General features: G+C 39.1%; 1 protein-coding gene across 7 annotated transcripts in view; it reads right to left on the bottom strand.

The window, feature by feature from the left end:
* Positions 1–12173: 12173 nt before the first annotated feature.
* SSX2IP (SSX family member 2 interacting protein) overlaps positions 12174–19929 on the bottom strand; it is a 38245-nt gene continuing 30489 nt past the window's right edge. For 6 of the 7 annotated variants that reach the window (XM_060139646.1, XM_060139648.1, XM_060139650.1 and 3 more), the window contains 3 exons: positions 17338–17452; positions 16688–16853; positions 12174–12456 (listed from right to left, as the gene is read on the bottom strand). In XM_060139646.1, the coding sequence (XP_059995629.1) occupies positions 12279–12456; positions 16688–16853; positions 17338–17452 (459 nt within the window). In that variant the 3' untranslated portion in view covers positions 12174–12278. The remainder of the gene's footprint in view (positions 12457–16687; positions 16854–17337; positions 17453–19929) is intronic. The other variant, XM_060139649.1, reaches the window with a different exon arrangement.

The following is a 19929-nucleotide window of genomic DNA, read 5'->3' as shown; positions in this document are numbered from 1 at the left end:
CAGTTGGGAGGGAGAACTCTGCCCGCACAAAGACATCACAGAGCACACGACCCATCAAACTGAGCCAATACTACTTCCCCCTATTTCCCCAGATATTAAATGGAGCCAATTACATAACACAATAATTCATCTTCTGAAAATTCACTTAGCTTTGGGGAGGTGGAGATATGATTTCTGCACAGGAGGTTGAGGAGACAGCCCTCCTGTCCCCTCTGCACGTAGGCAGAGCAAAAGGTAGAGTTTGAAGGCAGAAGTGCCAAGGCTGCCTCTGTCACTCTTGGCATCAGTATTATCGCCCCCATTCTTGTCACTTTACTTTGCCACAGTGCATTAGGAAAGGTCTACCGGGAGGGCGACACGCACAGGCAGCTTCCAGGAAGTAAATCCCAGTATATCCTGGCTTTGGGGACCTCATTTCTGACCCCTTTTCAGGGTCAGGCAGCAATGGATCAGGCAGAACATTTTCTGAGGAACTCTAGGAGGAAATGCAGGCAGAAGAAGAGCTTTGGATAGCTCCTCCCAAACCTCAATGGAAAGAATATTTTGTAACCTAGAGGCAGAAGAGATAAACTTCAACCTGTCCACTGAGAACCATCGAATTCTGGAGCAAACCTGACCAATACCGGCAGCCCATTGGTAGCCTGAGATCAAGGGCTTTTGGGGGTTAGAGTTTCTTGCATCTCTGTCACCACAGTCTCTGCAGCGGTGGGCTCCGGGCTCCCATGGGATGGATTACCACAGTGGGTCTCCTCTTGAAAGCCATCTTGCTGCCCAGCAGGAATGGTGACATCCACATACACAGCACACACCCTTTGTGTTAGCAGTTAGCCTACACCCTTCTATTGCTCTCAAGAAACCTAAGGAAATGCAAGTATGTGGGAATGATAGTAAAGATAAGCTTAAATTTGCTCCAAATAACATTTTTAAAAGGAATTCATTTGCAAGCATTTATACTCTATTGTCACTAATTTCTTGCCACATAGATGTGGATGAGAACCACTGACCTGTCCCTGGGATTGGGTTTCTGCTCAGATGCCTTGGGAACTGGAGTCTGCCCATAGGTCTGGGGTCCTGACCACATCCATAGGGCTTGCCAACTCCTTCTCCCTGTTGGGTGGACCCCTTGCTCTGTATTTCCAACTACAGGCTGGCATCTTGTTCTGTTGGGGCACATTGCTAACACTTTTTCAACGCTTACATGAGTTGCCAAATTGTTTTGCCTAAGTCACTTCCAGCTGGGTTTCCATCATTTATAGACAGGATCAGACATGACTTTGCCATGATGGAATTGCTGGTTACACCCCTTGAGGACCAGTCTAGCAGCTGGGATGGTGACCCCAAACCTGGTCAAGCCCACTACTGTCTCCCTGAAAAGAATATTTTGAGGCATGTAATAATTAAATGAAATTCAATTTCAGTGACCATAACCTAAGTTTTATACTAACACCACCATTTTTATTCATTTATGCCCCATTATGACTGCTTCCATGTTAACATGGCAGAGTCAAGGAGATGTGATGGGCCGTGTGTGATGCCCTCGTCTCTTTGCATGGCTGCTCAGTCATAACTGGGCACAGCAGACTGCAGTCACACCTTGTCCACATTTCAAGTGGCACAGGTTACACCATACAGTGACATTTAAAAATTCCTTTTATTACCTGTGTATACTCATCACGACAAATTGAGACAAGAGGAGTGAACTTTGAATGTTGTATTCTTGATAGAATTTTGCTATCAAATTAGATATCAAAGCATGGTTTTAGGCTCGTAGACATAGAAAACAGACTTGTGGTTGCCAAGGGGGAGGGGGGATGGAGGATGGAAGGATTGGGAGCTTGGGATTAGCAGAGGCAAACTGTTATATATAGAATGGATAAAAAACAAGGTCCTACTGTATAGCACAGGGAACTATATTCAATATCCTGTGATAAACCATAATGGAAAAGAATATAAAAAATAATGCATATATGTGTATTACTGAGTCACTTAGCTGTACAGCAGAAATTAACACAACACTGTAAATCAACTATACTTCAATTTAAAAAAATATTTTTTAAAAAAGCATGGTTTTATTATGTAAGGATATGATCTGTGCTGAAGGAATACAATGTATGTTAACATTATTAGATAAATGTTCATCACAGGAAAGCAGTGGTCAGAAAATTTTTTAAGTTTAAAATGGAATCCTTATTATAGCAGAATTTCTTCACAAAAATAAAAAGTGAAAACGAGTCTGCAAGCAAACTAAGTTTCCAAGGAGTTCATTTGTTATCCAAGCAAGAAGTGTTTACCAATGATGAGTTAATCAGATAGTATTTGATTACTGCCGCTGAAGACATGTGTTTTTCGGTTTTGGCAAGGAGTTACTTAAAGAACTGAGGACATTATAAGAAACATCGACAGTAAATTTTAAAAACCAAGGCAAGTGATTTTCCTTGGCACTTGATGAGTCAACAGATGTTACAAATACTGCCCAGCTGTTATTTGAGGGGTCAACAGCAGGTTTGAAGTGATGGAAGAATTAGCCTCTGAATAGTTGGCCTGGAACAATTACAGGTGAGGACATTTTCAAAGACATTGAGAAAACACGAATTCAGTACAATTCGAAGTGGAATCTGCTAAGACAAGTGATGGTAATGTGTGAAGAAGCAGGTACTTTGCAGAAAGATGTAAATCTATTTGAATTTATTACACAATGACACAAGAGCTGTTTGTTATAGAACCAGTGGTCCCAGTGGTGAATGTCCTTCATTCACATGGACTTAAACGTGGTCAGTTCTGTGAATTTTTGTCGGCAATAGGAACTGACTATCCCAACTTTCTTGGCCACACAGCAGTCTGGTGGCTTAGCAGGGATAAGTTTCATTGTGATTATCTGAGCACAGGACCAAGACTGAAAATTGTCCAAGCCGGAGGAACCACCTTCATCCACTGTTGTTGAATACTGAATGGCTTTGTAAATTCACTTTTGCTGAAGACTTGATGTTTCTCAATGAATTCAACCTCTTTGCCTGAACTTCCTTAAAATTCTCTCCTTCCTAGGGACGGTCGATAACCAGACTCCTAGGTCTTCTGCTTACACACAGGCCTTTTAGATGCCAGTGATATCCAAGTCTCTACCTTCTGCCTTTCATTCTTTCTCCTTTTGGACCTCATCTGTGCCTACATGTTTTCTCAGAACTCAGTATCTAGCCCAGACCTCTTTGTTGATTTCCAAACCCGTATTTCCAGTTGCCTACTGGACACGTGAACTTGGATGCTTCAGACACCTTACATTCAGCATGCCCAGAACAATTCATTATCCCTGCATCAGGGATCCCCAAGACCACTCCTAGGCTTGATGATTCACTAGGACTCGCAAGTTGAGAAAAGCTGTTACACTCATGGTTATGATGTATTACAGCAAGAGGATACAGATTAAGATCAGCAGAGGGAAAAGGCACATGGGAAAGCTCCAAAGGCCCAGGAGAAGTCAAGCACGAGCTTCCAGGTATCCTCTCCCAGTGGAGTCACACTGATGTGTGACAACACCTGTGAAGTGTTGCCGACCAGGGAAGCTCACCCAGGCCTTGGCATCCAGGGGTTTTATTGGGAGTCAGTCACATAGGTGTGGAGCACCCATGTGAATGACCTCAGCTACTCAGATGCCAGCCCCATGGGGCAAAAGCAGGCATTCACCATGAGTCACATTGTGAGAGTGAACTTATGTGGTCACACCGTACAGCACGGCCCAAGGCTTCAGGCGTATAAAATCATTCTTACTGGGCAGAATATTCCAAGGCCTCAGAGGTTATTTCCCAGGAGCCAGCCAAGGGCCAATCCTAAAGACAGAACTTTCTTGGGAGTAATGTACAGGTAGCCCAAGGGTACTGAGTTAACTCTTTCCCACATGACCTCCCAAGGCTGTCCTTTACACTCTATCATCTGCCATTACCTGAGCGGGAAATCAGCGTAGAGTGCTTTGTTTAACTCCATCATCCAATCAGATCTACCTGTAAATCCACCCCCTATCTCAGTCACTTCTCGCTTGGGTTACTGCAAACTGGCTTCATCTCCACTTTGCTTTCCTTCCAGCAATTCTCCATATTGCTTCCATCTGGAAATTAGGATCGTGATAAATCCTACGATGGAGGTATGCACAATCAAGGCATTTGTAATAAATGCTATAATAGAGGAACGCTCATGGCGCTGTGACAAGGAGAGAGGAGGAACAGTCTGCTTGTGTCACGTTCCTGCTTGATTTATTCAATAGCATCACCAAGCCTTTAGGATAAATTCAGAATCCCTTATATCCAAGACCCTCTTAACCTGGTCCCTGCCTACTCTCCCACTGGTCTCCTTTACTCTGTGCAAACAGAACCACTTGTAGTTTCAATAAAGGTTCTGTGGTTTCACACCCTTGACCTTAACTGTTCTGTTTCCTTTACCTGGAATGTCTACTCTTCAATATTTAGCTCAAACATCCTCTCTGATCTCCTACCTCCCAGTCAAAGCTGCTGCCCCCCTTCTCTGACTTTCTGAGCGCTCTGACACCTCTATTGTAGGGCTTGTCCCACTGCCTTCAATAGTTCACTCGCTTGCTTCCCCTGGTAGATTGTTAGTTTCTGACAATGACCAAGTCACCTTCAATGTTACAGCCCCAGCACCTAGCACTGCAATCCTACTAGGAACTCAATAAACATTTGCTGAGAGAATAAAAGAAAGTTCAATTCTGAAAGCAGAGAGGTGACTGCCTGCTTATAGAAGCTTATAGGGAAAGCTTTATAGGCATAACATTTAAGTTACTATTAAAGGAAAATAGATGTTATCAGATTGAGAGAAAATGCTATAAAATAATTTTAATATGATTCCTATGCTCAACTGTAGCTCCACCATATATTAGCTGTGTGGCAATGGGCAAATTGCTCTCTCCTTGCTTCAGTTTCCTCATCTGTTGAGTGGGTATAACTATAGCTCCTACCTATAAAGTTGCTGGGAGAAATAAAAGAAATTGCTTATTATGGCTTTAGTGTGGTGTCTGAAACACAGCAAGGGCTGTTTAAAATGTAGTAAGTGTCTACCCACAAAAAGCAGTTTGATTGTGTCACAGATGTGTAGATTGAGGGAAGTTGGCATGGAATTTTGAGAGGCTCTCCAGCAGTCTGAGTTATAAATGAGTCGACAGAAGGCTGCTCTTTTCTATCAGCTCTGCTCTCACACAACAAATGCACTCCTAAGACCACCATGTGCAAAATCGCACAGTAAATAGCACAGGGGGTTTGGAGAAAATAGGATTATGGGCACAACACTCAAAAACTTCATCAGTGACTCAAAAAAAAAATCCTAATAAAACCAGCAGCAGAGTTTTATACATGTTAAATGGTTAAGAAACACATAAATACCACAACAAATATGGCACCTAACCTTGGAAAAGACTGGAAGTTTGCTTATGGAAGGGGTGTTGGTAGGTTGTAGCTTGTGAGTTATTGTAAAGTGGCGGCAGGAAGTTGCCTGAAATGGAAGGGGAAGTTGTAATGCCAGATAGGGGTGGGTGTTGCTTGTAACACACGTCGTAAACTGAAGCTGCTGGTGGATATTTGAGGTGTCTATGTGTTTTATGTGTCTCTACCCAGCTCAGTTCAGCTGGGGGTAGTTTTCCGTATCCATCTGGTGTTTCTCACAGACAGAATCACGCATTAGCAAATGCAAATTTTGCACTATGCTTAAACCGTCCCCTAATGTATCAATCACCCTGGGACAAATTTGATTTTTTGTGTTGCACTTCTAAACCAAGTGTTTTAGGAGAACTGACTGTACATTAAGATAGACAACAACTTGACTCCATCTTTTATTGATAGAAACCGTACCTGAGGCATGAATTAAAGGGAGTAGTTTTGAAGGGATTAGGGTTCAACAGTCGAAACTCAAGTCAGAGTTCTGGTTACTTGGAGGAGCCTTCAGCCACAAGTAAGGTGACCGTTCATCCCACTTTACACCTCTGGTATGGGCCTCATTATGAACAGCTCCCCTTTCACTACTGAAAACTTCTCAGTTTGGACAATAATTTATAGATTTTAAATTAAAAGCATGAACTGAATTTGTCATTTCCTCAAATCTTTGCCTTTGATAAAAATGAGCAATCCTGTGTCAGAAATAAAGGATCAAAGCTGAATTTTCTAATTCCAGTTAAAATTTCCCATGGTTTCTTTAAGATCAAAATAGCTTCTTAGAACTAACATATGACATTGTTTTGTATGGCTAGTTGTTGACGGATTTCTCTTTTTCTTTAGGGCATTAAGCCTAGAAGAAACAACTGTTTGGGAAAGTTTGATTTCACTAAATTCAAATAATCTATAGAGATTTTCACTATTTAATTCCTTTTGCTTAAAAAGGGATGAAACTATCAAAAATAATCTATCAATTAGTTACTTTTCAAGGTAAAAGCGACTGATAAAGAAAAAGGCTAAAAGAGTTTAGTTGATCCTCCATAAAAGCATTGCACTCCTGGGCAACTCTTTCAGAACTGTTTCATTGAAACTTTTCACTGATATAAAATCAGGAAAAAAGGTTATCCTGAAAGAGTTAGAGCCACAGGTATTCGGGGTAAGTTAATTATGATGTTGTAATCAAGTAATGACCACACGTAAGGGCTGGAGAGGACTAGCTGCCGACATGTGTTAGGGTTGAGAACCAGCAGTGTTTGACCCCATCCCTAGCTGGACAGCTTCCGCCTCAGCTTAGACACCAGGTATATTAGAGAATTGGGTCCAGAGAACTGGAATGGAGGGCAGGTTCTGGGGTCTCAGTCTGAGGGCTTTAGGGAACGTGCAAAAGTCTGCTTTTTTCTAATGAGTACACTGGGCTGGGGCGTGGTTTGCTTTAATGGAGCACTGTAACCAGGAAACTGTCTTGACAAACCAGAAACAAGAAAACGAAATATCTAAATGCAGACACAGCAGGGAAACTAGAAAATCTCCAGCTGCCCTGCAAGCAGCTGTTCTTTCTAAATTGAGTAAAAATATTCATACACGTTACTTAATTCTACTACTTTAACATTCATTTTTCATGGTGATATCTGCAAAAGATTACTGGACCATTGGACAAAACAATGTTTTTGGTCACTGTGACTGTAGTCACAGAGGGACGTGGTGCACACACTACGAGAGAACAAAAGACACGGCAGAAAAAGCAGGCTGTCTAGGTATATCTTGGCATTACTCAGTGACCTTTTGTTAGAGTATTATTTGCTATTAAATTGGCTATCTCAATTAGATCCTTAATGCCCTAAACTTGAAAAGGTAGAGATTCAGTTCTGAATAGGACTGCCATGGTCACCATTAACAAAAACAAGGGTGAGCTTCGTATGTGGATCAAACAATCAATACCTTTGGAGATGACAGGGTGACAGATTATGGGTTAAGAACTGAACAATTTCACTCAGAAAGCCATACCAAAAGGCACTACAGCAGTCTGGAATAAGTTGAAATTTAGGGATGATAAGATCTGGGTTTTTCAGTTCTGATTTTGTCACTTATAATTATGTGAGCTTGCATTTGTCCCTTGATATCTGAGTCTGTTACCAACTCTCTAAAAATAGGAAGGTTAATATTCTATTTTGCAGGGTTGTTGAATCAAAAGAAAATGTATTCAGTATACTATATCTTAGTAAACGTGTAAAATTACCACTTAAACATTAAAAAACGTTGTATTATGAAAAGGTTAGAGAAGGCAAGAGAAGGCTTAAAATACATTCCTTCCAAAAATTAAGACGATTTGAAGCTTTAATAAATAGTCAGTAAAAAATCCCTTGCAGAGTAATATGTTTTGCTGGTTATTTTTTTTTTAAAGTAAGTAACACATCAAGCACATTATGTAGCAGAGCTATCAGTGCTCACCAAACAGCCTCATTTTCTGCATCTCCCAGTCGTTTGTTGTTAGGTTGAGGCTGTACGTCTAGGTTGTGGACAAAGCAATGTGCGTGTCTCTTTCAGATCTGGCTCTTAATATCCACCATCACCTGCCAGTCTGCTCTTTCCCCGATTTGACAACATTGCGGGCCATCGAGCAGACCGCCCAATCCACGCTGGTCATTTCATGAGCAAGAATTCAATTTTTGTATTGAACCACACAAGTTTGGTGTTTTTCACTGTAGAATGGCCTACTCTATTCCAATTCTCTGTGCGAGGAACCAAGCTAGATAGGGCTGGAAATCAACCAAAACAAAAGGCTCCTAGCCCTCCTGAGAAAGAAGAGTTTCAGGATTTTGACCTGAAATTTAGTCCATTCATGCCAATGAAGTAATGTGCTACTTGTTTCATTAGTATTTCATCTCTCTCATTAATAAATATTGTGTGCTCACTATGGGTTAAGCGTCATATGAGGTATAAGTATTTCTGAATCTAAAATAAAAGAGGGTCTCTACCAGGATCTTTATGTATCACTGGCATTACAGTACCTCCTAAGACCTCTGAAATCAGGTATTTGTAAATGTTAAAAAAACAAAACCAAAACCAAAAAAACCAACCAGTCAAGTGAAGTATTTTTATATAAATCAAATAATTTAATCAGTCCATTCCACTTTAATCTACATCCAACCTGATAAAAACATATTTAGAGAAATGACTAGAATAACCTATCTTATTATCCTTATCTACATGGCCCAAATCTTTGTAAATTCTTTTTCTATTAGATAATAATACATGTTCTTGTGGGCAGAAATTCTTAATGCTGCTTTGCAGGTTATTTTGATTGTAGAAAACAAAAACAAAACCCAACACCCAACAAAAACAAAACAGTAATATATTAATTACATAGTTCTTCCCATAGGAAATAATGCAAAGACTCTTTAACTAGAAGCTTGCCACGTCACTGTTAGGAGACGGATACATGATCCTGGAGCAGAACAACGAGTCCAAGTTTTATCACCAGACCGAATGTCTGAACAGCATCTCCCATTGTTTATGACAATTTAGGTTTATACAGCTGGTCTTCCACTCAACCCAGAGATTCTCAGTGGCAGGGAGCATGCTTAGTTGTCTTTCCCTCCCCAGTAACTAGAAGGTAGTAATAAGCCCTGACACACAGCAGCTACTTTTATATGCTTATGAAAAGAATGAAAAAAATTAAGGACAAACATAGGGAGAAGTATATTTACTAGACTTCCAAGACCCATACTTAATTTAAATCCAATCTAGAAATAAGAACATGATTTACATCAGGCAACAGGTGTTCAAGACTTTTACAACAGGGCAATCACATAAGGGGTTTGCTAGCTCACAGCGTTCCGTGCGTACACACTGCAAAACCTCTCCTGGCATTCCGGGCGTTTTCAAATGCTCCACCAGGGCAGGTCAAAACTGGATTCTAGGGCGCTCTCCTTCTCACCATGTACTATGGAATATGTTTCCCCCAAAAAAGTGTTACCATAGGCCTATGAACAAGTCTGGTCAGCAAAAGTACAAAAATGCAATTCTAAGTAACGACAGTATTTTAATTATACCATGAGGAAAACAATTTGCCATGGATTGCTCCGTGAATCTACACATTTAATACATTGCTTCTACAAGAAAGTACCTATTTATTAAGTTTAATCTTAATTTTCTGGTAGGATTGTTCTTCTATTAAGTTTCTCATCATAAATTGAAGATATACAAATTTAAGAGTAGGAAATAAAATCTCTTAAATTTTCTTTGCCACTTTTATGCTTTGAAAATTCAAAATGGATAAAAACAAATAAGGCACAGAATGTTTCAGATCTGCATCCTGATAAAGAAGAAGACACTGAAAATGGTCAGGAAGACTTTCAAGCAAAAGTGAACATGGTTCTCTCTCACCTCATCTTGGCTAAATGCAAGACTGCAGCACGGCTGTATTACTAGTAAACGGCAAACACCTAGAGAGGGAAGGCAAATAAAATCTAGGAGTTTTATGTGTGGAGTCAGGAGTTATCCAGCATGGAAACCGTTTCAACATTCTAGGAAGTTTAGCGTGACTAGGAATCATCATTGGAGCCGGAATGTAAAGCAAACTCTACGCTGTTAAGTAAAACATACAACTACTGGCAGATCTTTTATCAAAAGCACAATGATCCTGGCTTTCATTTTACTGTTTCTTTCATACCTTAGATTTCAAAGTAAGTCTCAAGGGAATTTCTCTCTCCAATATGAGAATTCAACCAACTTTAAAATGAAAAAAACAAAAAACTGATGCTGCTTTGTAGAAATTCATCATTGTGGAATGCAATATTCCTAAAAGAGATTACTCTAAAAATTAGAACACTGTTTCTAGCCAAGTATATCATGGACAGCCCTGAAAAGAAAACCCCAATTCTTGACAAATGTATCACTGACTATTTAGAAAATTTGATTGCTTTTCTTTGATCACGTTATTGCTCAATAGCAAAAGAACGATATCACGGCTGTTTCTTCCTTTGGAGTATGGTACTACTTCTGAAATTCTGCATCATTTCTAATATTTTTAAATGGTAAAAAAGGGGCATGCACCAAGCTGAATGTGGTGACTAATTGGCTTTTGCTCAAGAGCCAGCTTTTTGAGACTATAAATGTGGTACTTTCTCATGAGCACTTTCACTAATGTCTTACAAGATACTCAATAATATGCTATTAACCCTGAAAAAATGGCTGCTGCTACGCAACTCCAAAGAGTTATATATATAGTGAGTGAGTGGATGACAAAAGTACTTTTTTTTTTTTTTTCCCTAGTACATGGGCCTCTCACTGTTGTGGCCTCTCCCGCTGTGGAGCACAGGCTCCGGATGCGCAGGCTCAGCGGCCATGGCTCACGGGTCCAGCCGTGCCGCGGCATGTGGGATCTTCCCAGACCGGGGCACGAACCTGTGTCCCCTGCATCGGCAGGCAGACTCTCAACCACTGCGCCACCAGGGAAGCCCGACAAAAGTACTTTTTTAACATGACAAATTTAAACTGAACAGCCACAACCAGGTGAGTGAATACAAATGGTTAAACTGCTAGAAAATGGGAAGGCAGATGGGCCTAAACTACAAGACCTACAGCAAGGACTGGATATGTGTAGGCTTCTACATGCAGAGACAAATAGAGTTAGGTACTTAAAGCTTTCTGATGAAAATTCTAGGAAAGTGCTTGGGCCCACACTTACATTATTCTTACTATCAATAATAATAACAATAACAACCATGAAGAATCATGCAATCAGTCCTGAAAGTGAAATGACAAGTTTGTCCAGAGTATCATATCTGGACTATAAAATCTGATGCTTTTATGTTATCAGATTTCCTTATCAGTAAATATCTCATTGAAAAATTATTAAAGAATTACTGGCAACTATACAAAGCCTTTGCTGGTACAGGTGTTACGGTATGGGTACCCATCTGGTAGAGAAAATATCACCATCCAAACATCTTAAATATCTTAATATCTTCTATCATCCAAATATCCTAAGCCAATATTCTTAAATTGTTTCATCCAAAGGTACTCTTGTCTTACCTCTATTATGCTAAAATCAATAATCCTTTGAAAAATTGTAGTATCCTGCATATTAAAAGAACCTAATGCTATAGAAATCTCCAAAATGTAACATTAGTAATGTTAATGATCTAAAGAACTTGGCTTCATGGAATACCTTTTCAGTATTTATTGCTCAGATGGGTTCAAAAAATTCTTAAACATAAGGTGGCAATGGCTCTAATACATCTGTAAACAGAATATCACTAATAAAAATTTTATTGGCATGAAATACTATAATTATGGATGTGTAAAATCTTTAAATCTTAAAGCCTCTTAACATAATCATGTATATCTATGTACAAAACATACATAAATTTCACTTTATTTAAAACATATGAAAGAGGGTATTTCAAATCACACTAAACATAATAAATATATAACTTGCTTTGTTAAAAAGCTACAGTATACATTCAAGGAAAGGCTAAACTTCCAATGCCAACTATATATGAGACAAAATTAAACATTTACAATAATCAGTTTCCTAAAAGTGCTATTTTTAATACCTATAAGAGGAAACTCATTCTAGTGCTTTGTTTGCATCCAAACGTTTATACATTCCTTTATTCACAGAACCAGGTGCTTCTGTTACTAAAAATACATATCCAAAGCTTTTATATCCTTTTAAATAGATTTAACATTTTAGCTCTTTGGGGGAGGAACAGGGAAGTCCAAACAAACAACACAGACCACTTTAAATTATTAGAGATGATTGACTTTATAACACACCCTGTTTCAACTCAGATGTGAAATTTGATGAACATGTTAATGAAAAAAAAAAAATCCCAGTTCACATGTCTAAGGTAAGTCATCCTTCTCTATGTGGGCGTCTGCGTGGGTCGAGGAGCATCCACTACAGCAACCTTCCTGTGAATCAGGCCTTGATGCCATGCTCCACTTCTGATTTGTACATTCTCTTCCAACCTGATTTGGCTTAGATTCTTCAGGGGTTGTATTTAGTACACTGATAGAACTGTTGGGGAAAGAAAAGGGAGATCTTAATCATCATCTCCTCCTCCTTTCACACCTTAGATATGCCTGAATGTCTAAAATCTGATGACTCCCTTGTCTCATGCTAAGTAAATTTTGAGGACACACTGGTCAAAAACACACTGGTTTCAACATGGTCACTTTTATCTATCCATCTATTTATTTTATTTATCTGTTCAGTCTACTGTGAAGGATGCTACCCAACTAGAGCCTAAGGTAGATAGAGAACATGTGAGTTTTGAAAGCTAATGTTCCCCATACCCCTGTCTTTCTGTCACTAGTTTCTAATCTCTTTATAGTTTCCTTCTTCACTCATCCATTTGTTCATGCATGCTTTCATCCTCCATCCATTCACTCATGCAGATATTTAATGAGTGCCACAAAGTGGTTAGGAGTCCAGACCCTGAACAGATGGTTTATGTTCATATGCCAGCTGGACCACTTACTATGTCACTTCTGGCAAGTTAACTCTCCCTGTTCTTCAGCTTCCTCAGCTGTAAAATGGAAATAATAATAGAACCTACACCTCACAGGGTTGGGGTGGGAACCAAATGAGTTAACACACACTAAGCACTTAATGATGATGCTCAATTAACTTTAAGTGTCGGACAATAACAATCTAAGTGTCTGAACACAGACACAGTCCCTAGCTTCAGAGATACAGTCTGAGGTATACTCTGCAACCAGCCTCAAAACAAAGGAAATTTAGTTAAATGATTACTTGCAAATCATGGGATTGAACCAATGACCAATACATTTTTATCAACTGAATATCTTACGTAATTTTTTTTCACAAAACTTCTTTTGCCTAAATGTTCATTTTTTGGTGTGACTTTGGTTAACTAACTCAACCTCATAATGTGGCAATCCTAAAAAAAATTAAGTTGCTTTAATTCTAAAACGCTAAACCAAAAACATAATTGACAATTTTACTTACACTTACTTGTTTAAAAAAAAAAAAAGGAACTTGCTTATAATTCAGATTCAGAATCCCTGCCGTCTCAGATGAGATGAGATCAATGATGAACTAAGTTCTCTACGTAACTTAGTACAAGAGGTACTTTGCACGGAATCCAGGCACAGCCTGTATGTAACATTCCACTCTACAGTGAAGGAGCAATGAGGTTGTTGCTGTAGAAATTAGCTATAAACATTCCTAATTGTTTTGTCATAATCTTATTATGAACCCAGATCCAAGGTGCTTTAGGAGCAGGAATCCAAATATACCAAATAATTAAAAATTTCAAGGATGATGTCAAGCTGCACAGCTTCTCTCCTGATAACCAGTTACATGAATCTTTTGTTTTACCCTCAGTGGCCAGTATCTGTGAATAGCTTAATGAAATTTCATTAAGCTCCAAAATTCTGTTTCTATGCCACTGACATTGCTCAGTGTAGCTCTTGAACACAAGAAACAGAAAAGCATTTTTATAATCCACTTATGTTTACATATATTTTTATTTTTATAGCCTGTTACTGAATGTTTACAATGGACCAAGTACTGTTTTAAGTGCTTTACATATATTGGTACTGAATCTCACAGTACCCTATGATGTAGGTACTAAATGTTGGACTTTTTATTAAACACAAAACAAAGTCTTCAAGGAATATTTACGTTAAATACTTTATAACTAAAAATAATTATGTAAAAAAGTAAAAATTTTAAATACATAAAAATAATTGAGGCAACTAATCTATGTTCTCTTTTAGGTACAGAATGCATTACAAGCATACTTCATTTTATGGCATTTCAACTTATTGCACTTTGCAGATACTGAATTTTTTTTACAAACAGAGGATTATGGCAACCCTGGGTTGTCAGACTAACTAGCATTTTTTAGTGATAAAGTATTTTTAAATTAAGGTACGTACATTGTTTTTTCAGACATAATGCTATTGCACACTTCATAGATTACAGTACAGTGCACACATAACTTTTATATGCACTGGGAAACCAACAAGTTTGAGTATCTCGCTTTATTGCGATACTCGCTTTATTGCAGTGGTCTAGAACTGAATCTGCAACATCTCCGAGGGCTGCCTGTATTTGTAAATGGTGAGCAGAATGTCTGTCTAAATCTATACACAGAGTTCTGATTGGTCAAATTTGGGGGCTTCAATAACATTCTATGTAAGAACATACCCTCTTATATTATCTTTTGATTGTAAATTAAACAAACTTTAACTTCCCATATTTCACACATCAACCTATTGGCTCTAACTGCAAAACACAGCCTAAATCCAAGCACAGTTCAGTCTTCATGTAATGACCGTAGGGTGCAAATTACCACATCTCTCACCTCAACTCCACTAATGTTTCTTAACTGGCTCTCCTGGCTTGTGCTCCTACAATCTGTTTCTCATATAATAAAATGAAGTAATCTTTTTGTTTGTTTTTGCTTTTTTTTGCGGTACGCGGGCCTCTCACTGCCGTGGCCTCTCCTGCTGCGGAGCACAGGCTCCGGACGCGCAGGCTCAGCGGCCATGGCTCACAGGCCCAGCCGCTCCGCGGCATGTGGGATCCTCCCGGACCAGGGCACGAACCCGCGTCCCCTGCATCGGTAAGCGGACTCTCAACCACTACGCCACCAGGGAAGCCCAAAATGAAGTAATCTTTTTAAATCTTGGATTTTTAAAAAAATCATTATCTCACTTAAAAGGTCTCCAATGCTTCTCCATTGCCCTTAGAACAATATCCGACTTACAAGTACAGACTAACATAGTTGACAAATGAAATCTCAAGTGCGTGGTGGGAGCACAAGCAGAGTGGGGCTGTATATAAACAATATTAGTTGTGAGTTGGTAACTGCTGAACCTGGGTGATGGGTACACAGGGTCCCTGACCTCATTCCCTCTACCTGTGTATACATCTGAACTTTTACATAATGTTACCTCCCACCCTCACACCTCCTGGTCGCGCTCACTAACTACACTCGCCATCCACAAACACACCCGTGTCCAGCCTCAGGGTTTCTACACTTGCCTGGAGGACTCTTCCCCCAGCTCCTTTTTTGCCCCCCAGTGTTTACTTAGAGTCCTAATCCTTTTAAAGGCCAACTACAAATGAGAGTGCCTTGTCCTTTTTTAAAACTTCATATTTTTGTTTAAAAATTTATCTATTTCGGGCTTCCCTGGTGGCGCAGTGGTTGAGGGTCTGCCTGCCGATGCAGAGGACACAGGTTCGTGCCCCGGTCTGGGAAGATCCCACATGCCGCAGAGCGCCTGGGCCGGTGAGCCATGGCCGCTGAGCCTGCGCGTCCGGAGTCTCTGCTCCGCAACGGGAGAGGCCACAACACTGAGAGGCCTGCGTACCGCAAAAAAAAAAAAAAATAATCTATTTCACAATTCTTGGTCCAAAGGCTAGCTGGTGTCTTCAGCACTTAGCTCCACACCAGTCTCTCTCTCACTACAACAGGCCAACTGTGCTGCAGCCCTGGCTCCTGCTTTCTAAGGCGCCTGGGAAGGCCCTCGTGCCACTGTCTCCTACGTTAGTGAAGAGGAGAGCGATCATCACCACACTCTGCGACATGTCCCTTTGCTCTTTGCTACTCCTCTCTATTTCCCAAGGAAGGTGCTATCTGCTTAGTTCAAAATCAATCCTGGAATAGGCTCTGAGGTAGAGTACTGATATTATACCTTAGAAAATGATGTAACAACTTCAGACAGAGGAAAATACCACAACGCATCAGTTAAAAGCAGTATCTGGCTCTCCTGGGGGTGGGGAGCAACTCTGTCTACGCTGTCATCCTTGGGCACAGATCCTCTTCACCAGTCAAGGGGAGGGGGCTTTTCTCGGGTCTTTGTCCTTCCACACCAATAAAATGAGCACACCACAAGAAACTCTAAGATAGGTACTCTACAGAAACTATCAAAACAATATCCTTCTATTCAATACAATTAAATTATTAAGTAACTCCTGAAATAAGATTGTAGTTTAAATTGTATTTTACATGTGAAATAAAAAGAATCACATTATATGACTTAACTCCCAGAAGACAGGGACCAGAGCTACCTCGTTCACTGCTGTATTCCCAGCACCTAACAGGTGTCTACACATAATGGATAGCCAATAAATATTTGTACAATGAATGAGTCAGTCTACTCAATTCCTCTCCAGAGTCTCTACTGTTGCTCCTCCTAGACACGCCAACTTTTCCTTTGCAACGCAACTCTAGCACTTTAACAAGTATGTAAGAAGATCACCTATAGACCAGTACCTATATTCAGATACACAGGAACGCGTCTGGCAAAAGTCTGAAGTCGAAGGAGAAGCAGGAAGAGATTTAGTAAGTTTAGACGTGCAAACTGGAGACCCACTAGGCGCACCGTGAGGCTTCTTTTGCCGTGGCCTCGAGTGTACTGTAGGGTTGTCCCGATCAGAACCTGTTTAAAAAAGAAAAAAAGAAAAAAAAAAGGAAGGAAAAAGGGCACTACATATGGAAAAGCATTAAATATAGTGAAGGTAATTAACTAGGGTCCTAGACTAGATTCATCTGCAGTTCTAAGTGAGGTGTGAGAGAACAAATTAATGTAAATATCCACTGTAGCCCTTTGAGTCTAGTCCAGGTAATCCGGTGATCTTTGTTATGCACAGTCCACAAACATTTAGAAGGATCGAGTTTAAAAACTATTTCTAGACTGTGAATTTTCAAAACTTGACATTATTACATTCACAACAAAAGTTGCTCTGGGTATGCAAAGTCCTCCTGTCATTTCTATTTTGACTCCAGTAAATAAAATATCAAAGTTAATTTTTAGTTCCAATTAGAGAGTTCTTACTGGTGACTGCTAAAGTTATATATTAATACTAATCTACAGTACTTTATTTACATGCATTTTCAGATTAAAGAGTTTATGAAGTACTCACTTCCTGAGAAGGCACTGAAAAGTTTCACATTTTCTGAGTTCTGGTGGTCAAAGGTAGTCATATTTAGAAACTGTTGCTTTAACCAACTGGCTCTTTCTTCTTCAAATGCCTTTCTCTACCATCACAAGCAAACCAAAGAAATACCGATCAATACTTCAACGTTCACGCAATTGCCATTTCACACAATTTCTCTATTTGTGTCTGCTCTCTGATTATCTCTATATATTTAGTCAAAGGAATTAACCCTAAAAAACTAAGAAAAATTTCAGTTAAGAAAATTATGTTTAAAAAATAAAAATTCACCTGTGTCTCCTGACAAGCCAACTACTATTTTCACATCAATTCTGAATAAATTCAAGTGTATAACACAAAATGATAAGCATGTTAGCATAACTTTAAACATATGGAATATGAGCATAACTTTTGAACACACAAAACATGGTAAATATAAGATTACAAATGACAGAAAAATTGACATTTACCCCACTGTAAACTAATCACTTGAAAAACAAAAAGAGATACGACTTCATCAAGTACCGATCTCATCCTCCAACCATCTCCCAGTACTAGCAGCTTTCGGGCCTATGTCAAACCTCCTCCTCCTGAATAGCTAATTAGCAATCCTGAATTCTCCCTCTCCCCTCGGGTCTCTCATACTTCCTTCCCATCCTTCACTGGCCCCACTGTCCTCAGTGACCAGAGGCAGACAGAGTCTCAGGCGGAGAATGGGGAGTGGTATGCAAAGCAGCAAGAGTATCTCTTGGAGTAGCATCAGGGGTGGTGGGGGGATATGGGCTCAGAAACACAGGTGAGCCCATAAGACAGGAGGAAATGCTGGTGCAAACTGTTTTTGCCTCCTGAGGGAGATAGCTATTGATGACACAGGCTTTTGTAATTACAGAGGAAGGTCATGTCAGCTACTTAAGATAACGTATAGTCTTTCATTCATAAATATTAATACAAAATCATGGATCACCAGACATCTGAAGAAAACTAACAGTATAAAAGAAACACGGCCAGGATAAATAAAGAGAACTGGCCAAGGGAAACAGTTCAAGATAAACTTTTTTTTCAAATAACAAAAATTATCAGACAGATTTATGAATATCTGTAAAATATAATGGTATACCAAAAAAAAGCAGAAAATAAGGACACTAGAAAACTTAAAAGATAAATTCTGAAATAAAAACTCAGTGGATGAAGTGAATAATAAAACTGACCTTTGCTGAATACCAGGTTGGTGATGCCCAAGATAAGAGTGAGAAAATATTCCTGAATTCAGGACATAAAGTCAATCTATAGATGTAGTCAGAAGGCAAAACATTTGTCTAACAGAAGTTCCAGAATGCAAGAGAAGAAGGAAAAAATACAGAATTGAAGAAAATATCCCTAAGCTGAAGAAATATAGTGTCTTCAGGCTGAAAGGAGCTACCCAGACTTTTCCCGGTAAAATTGCAGAACTCTTAAGAACACAAAATTCCAAAAGCTTCCAGAGAGGGGGAAAAACAAAACACAGGTATCTACAAAGTAATACAGGTTATATAACAGCCAGGCTTCTCGTGAGCAAAACAAAACACTGGAAGAAATGGAATAACTCAAAAGTTGTGAGCGGAAAAGTTGGAAAACTAAATTCTATATCCAGCCAAACCAATCAAGTAAGAATGTGTTTTTCGGATATTCCAGAATTCAGAATATTTTTCACTCACACACTACTTATGAGAAAATGACTCAAGAAAGTAATACAGCAAATTGGAAAAGGAACCAAAGAAAGAGACTATAACATGAGATATAAGTTGAATCTGATTCAGGAAATCATAAAGGAAGCTACAAAGAAAGTCAAAGTATTTACTACATAGTGATACATGGAAGATTTTCCTCCATGTGGCAAAATCTTAATAACAGAATATTTTTTATGTGTCCAAAAAAATTACTTGGCTATAGAATGAATAACATTTACATAATCACTACGTTACCAACGTTCTGTCTGGTTTTTAATTCTTAAGTCTCCATCTTAGACAAAGTACTTACACCTGAATTGTATTAAAAGACAGAATATAAACGTGATAATCCTTGACAATGAAAACTAATATCACAGACAAAACATGGGGAGCCGAAGGGTAAGAGCAGTGCAACAAGGGATAAACCTGTACTGTCTGAAGTTGAGCAAACCTGAAATGGAAGCATTAAACAAATTTACTTAAAGCAAGAAAGTCAACCAGGAGAAATAATTCTTTAAAAAGTAGCTTCAAAAAGTAAAAATATTATGAAGAAATCATATGTAAATGAGAAAGTGTAGATGGGAGGTATGATAAAGACACTAAACTCCTTATCTTTCATAGTGGGGGATCGATAGGCTTATATCGATCAAAATAGTACTTCTGGGAAGGTTGAACTTTATTTCAAGTTAAAATAGTACTTCCCAGAAGAATCACAAACTTTTAACAGTGGTTACTTCTGAGGAATGAAACTGGCAATAAGAATGGAGGATACGTCTTACCTTGTAGCTTTTTGTATGGATTGAATTTCTTTTTTTAAACCATTTTCAGACATTACTTCTCTAATTTTTGAAAAGGAAATATGTAGGTAATACAC

The sequence above is a fragment of the Lagenorhynchus albirostris genome, chromosome 2 (genome assembly GCF_949774975.1).
Source record: "Lagenorhynchus albirostris chromosome 2, mLagAlb1.1, whole genome shotgun sequence".
Taxonomy (NCBI): Eukaryota; Metazoa; Chordata; class Mammalia; order Artiodactyla; family Delphinidae; genus Lagenorhynchus; species Lagenorhynchus albirostris.
This window is presented reverse-complemented; position numbering and strand designations above follow the sequence as displayed.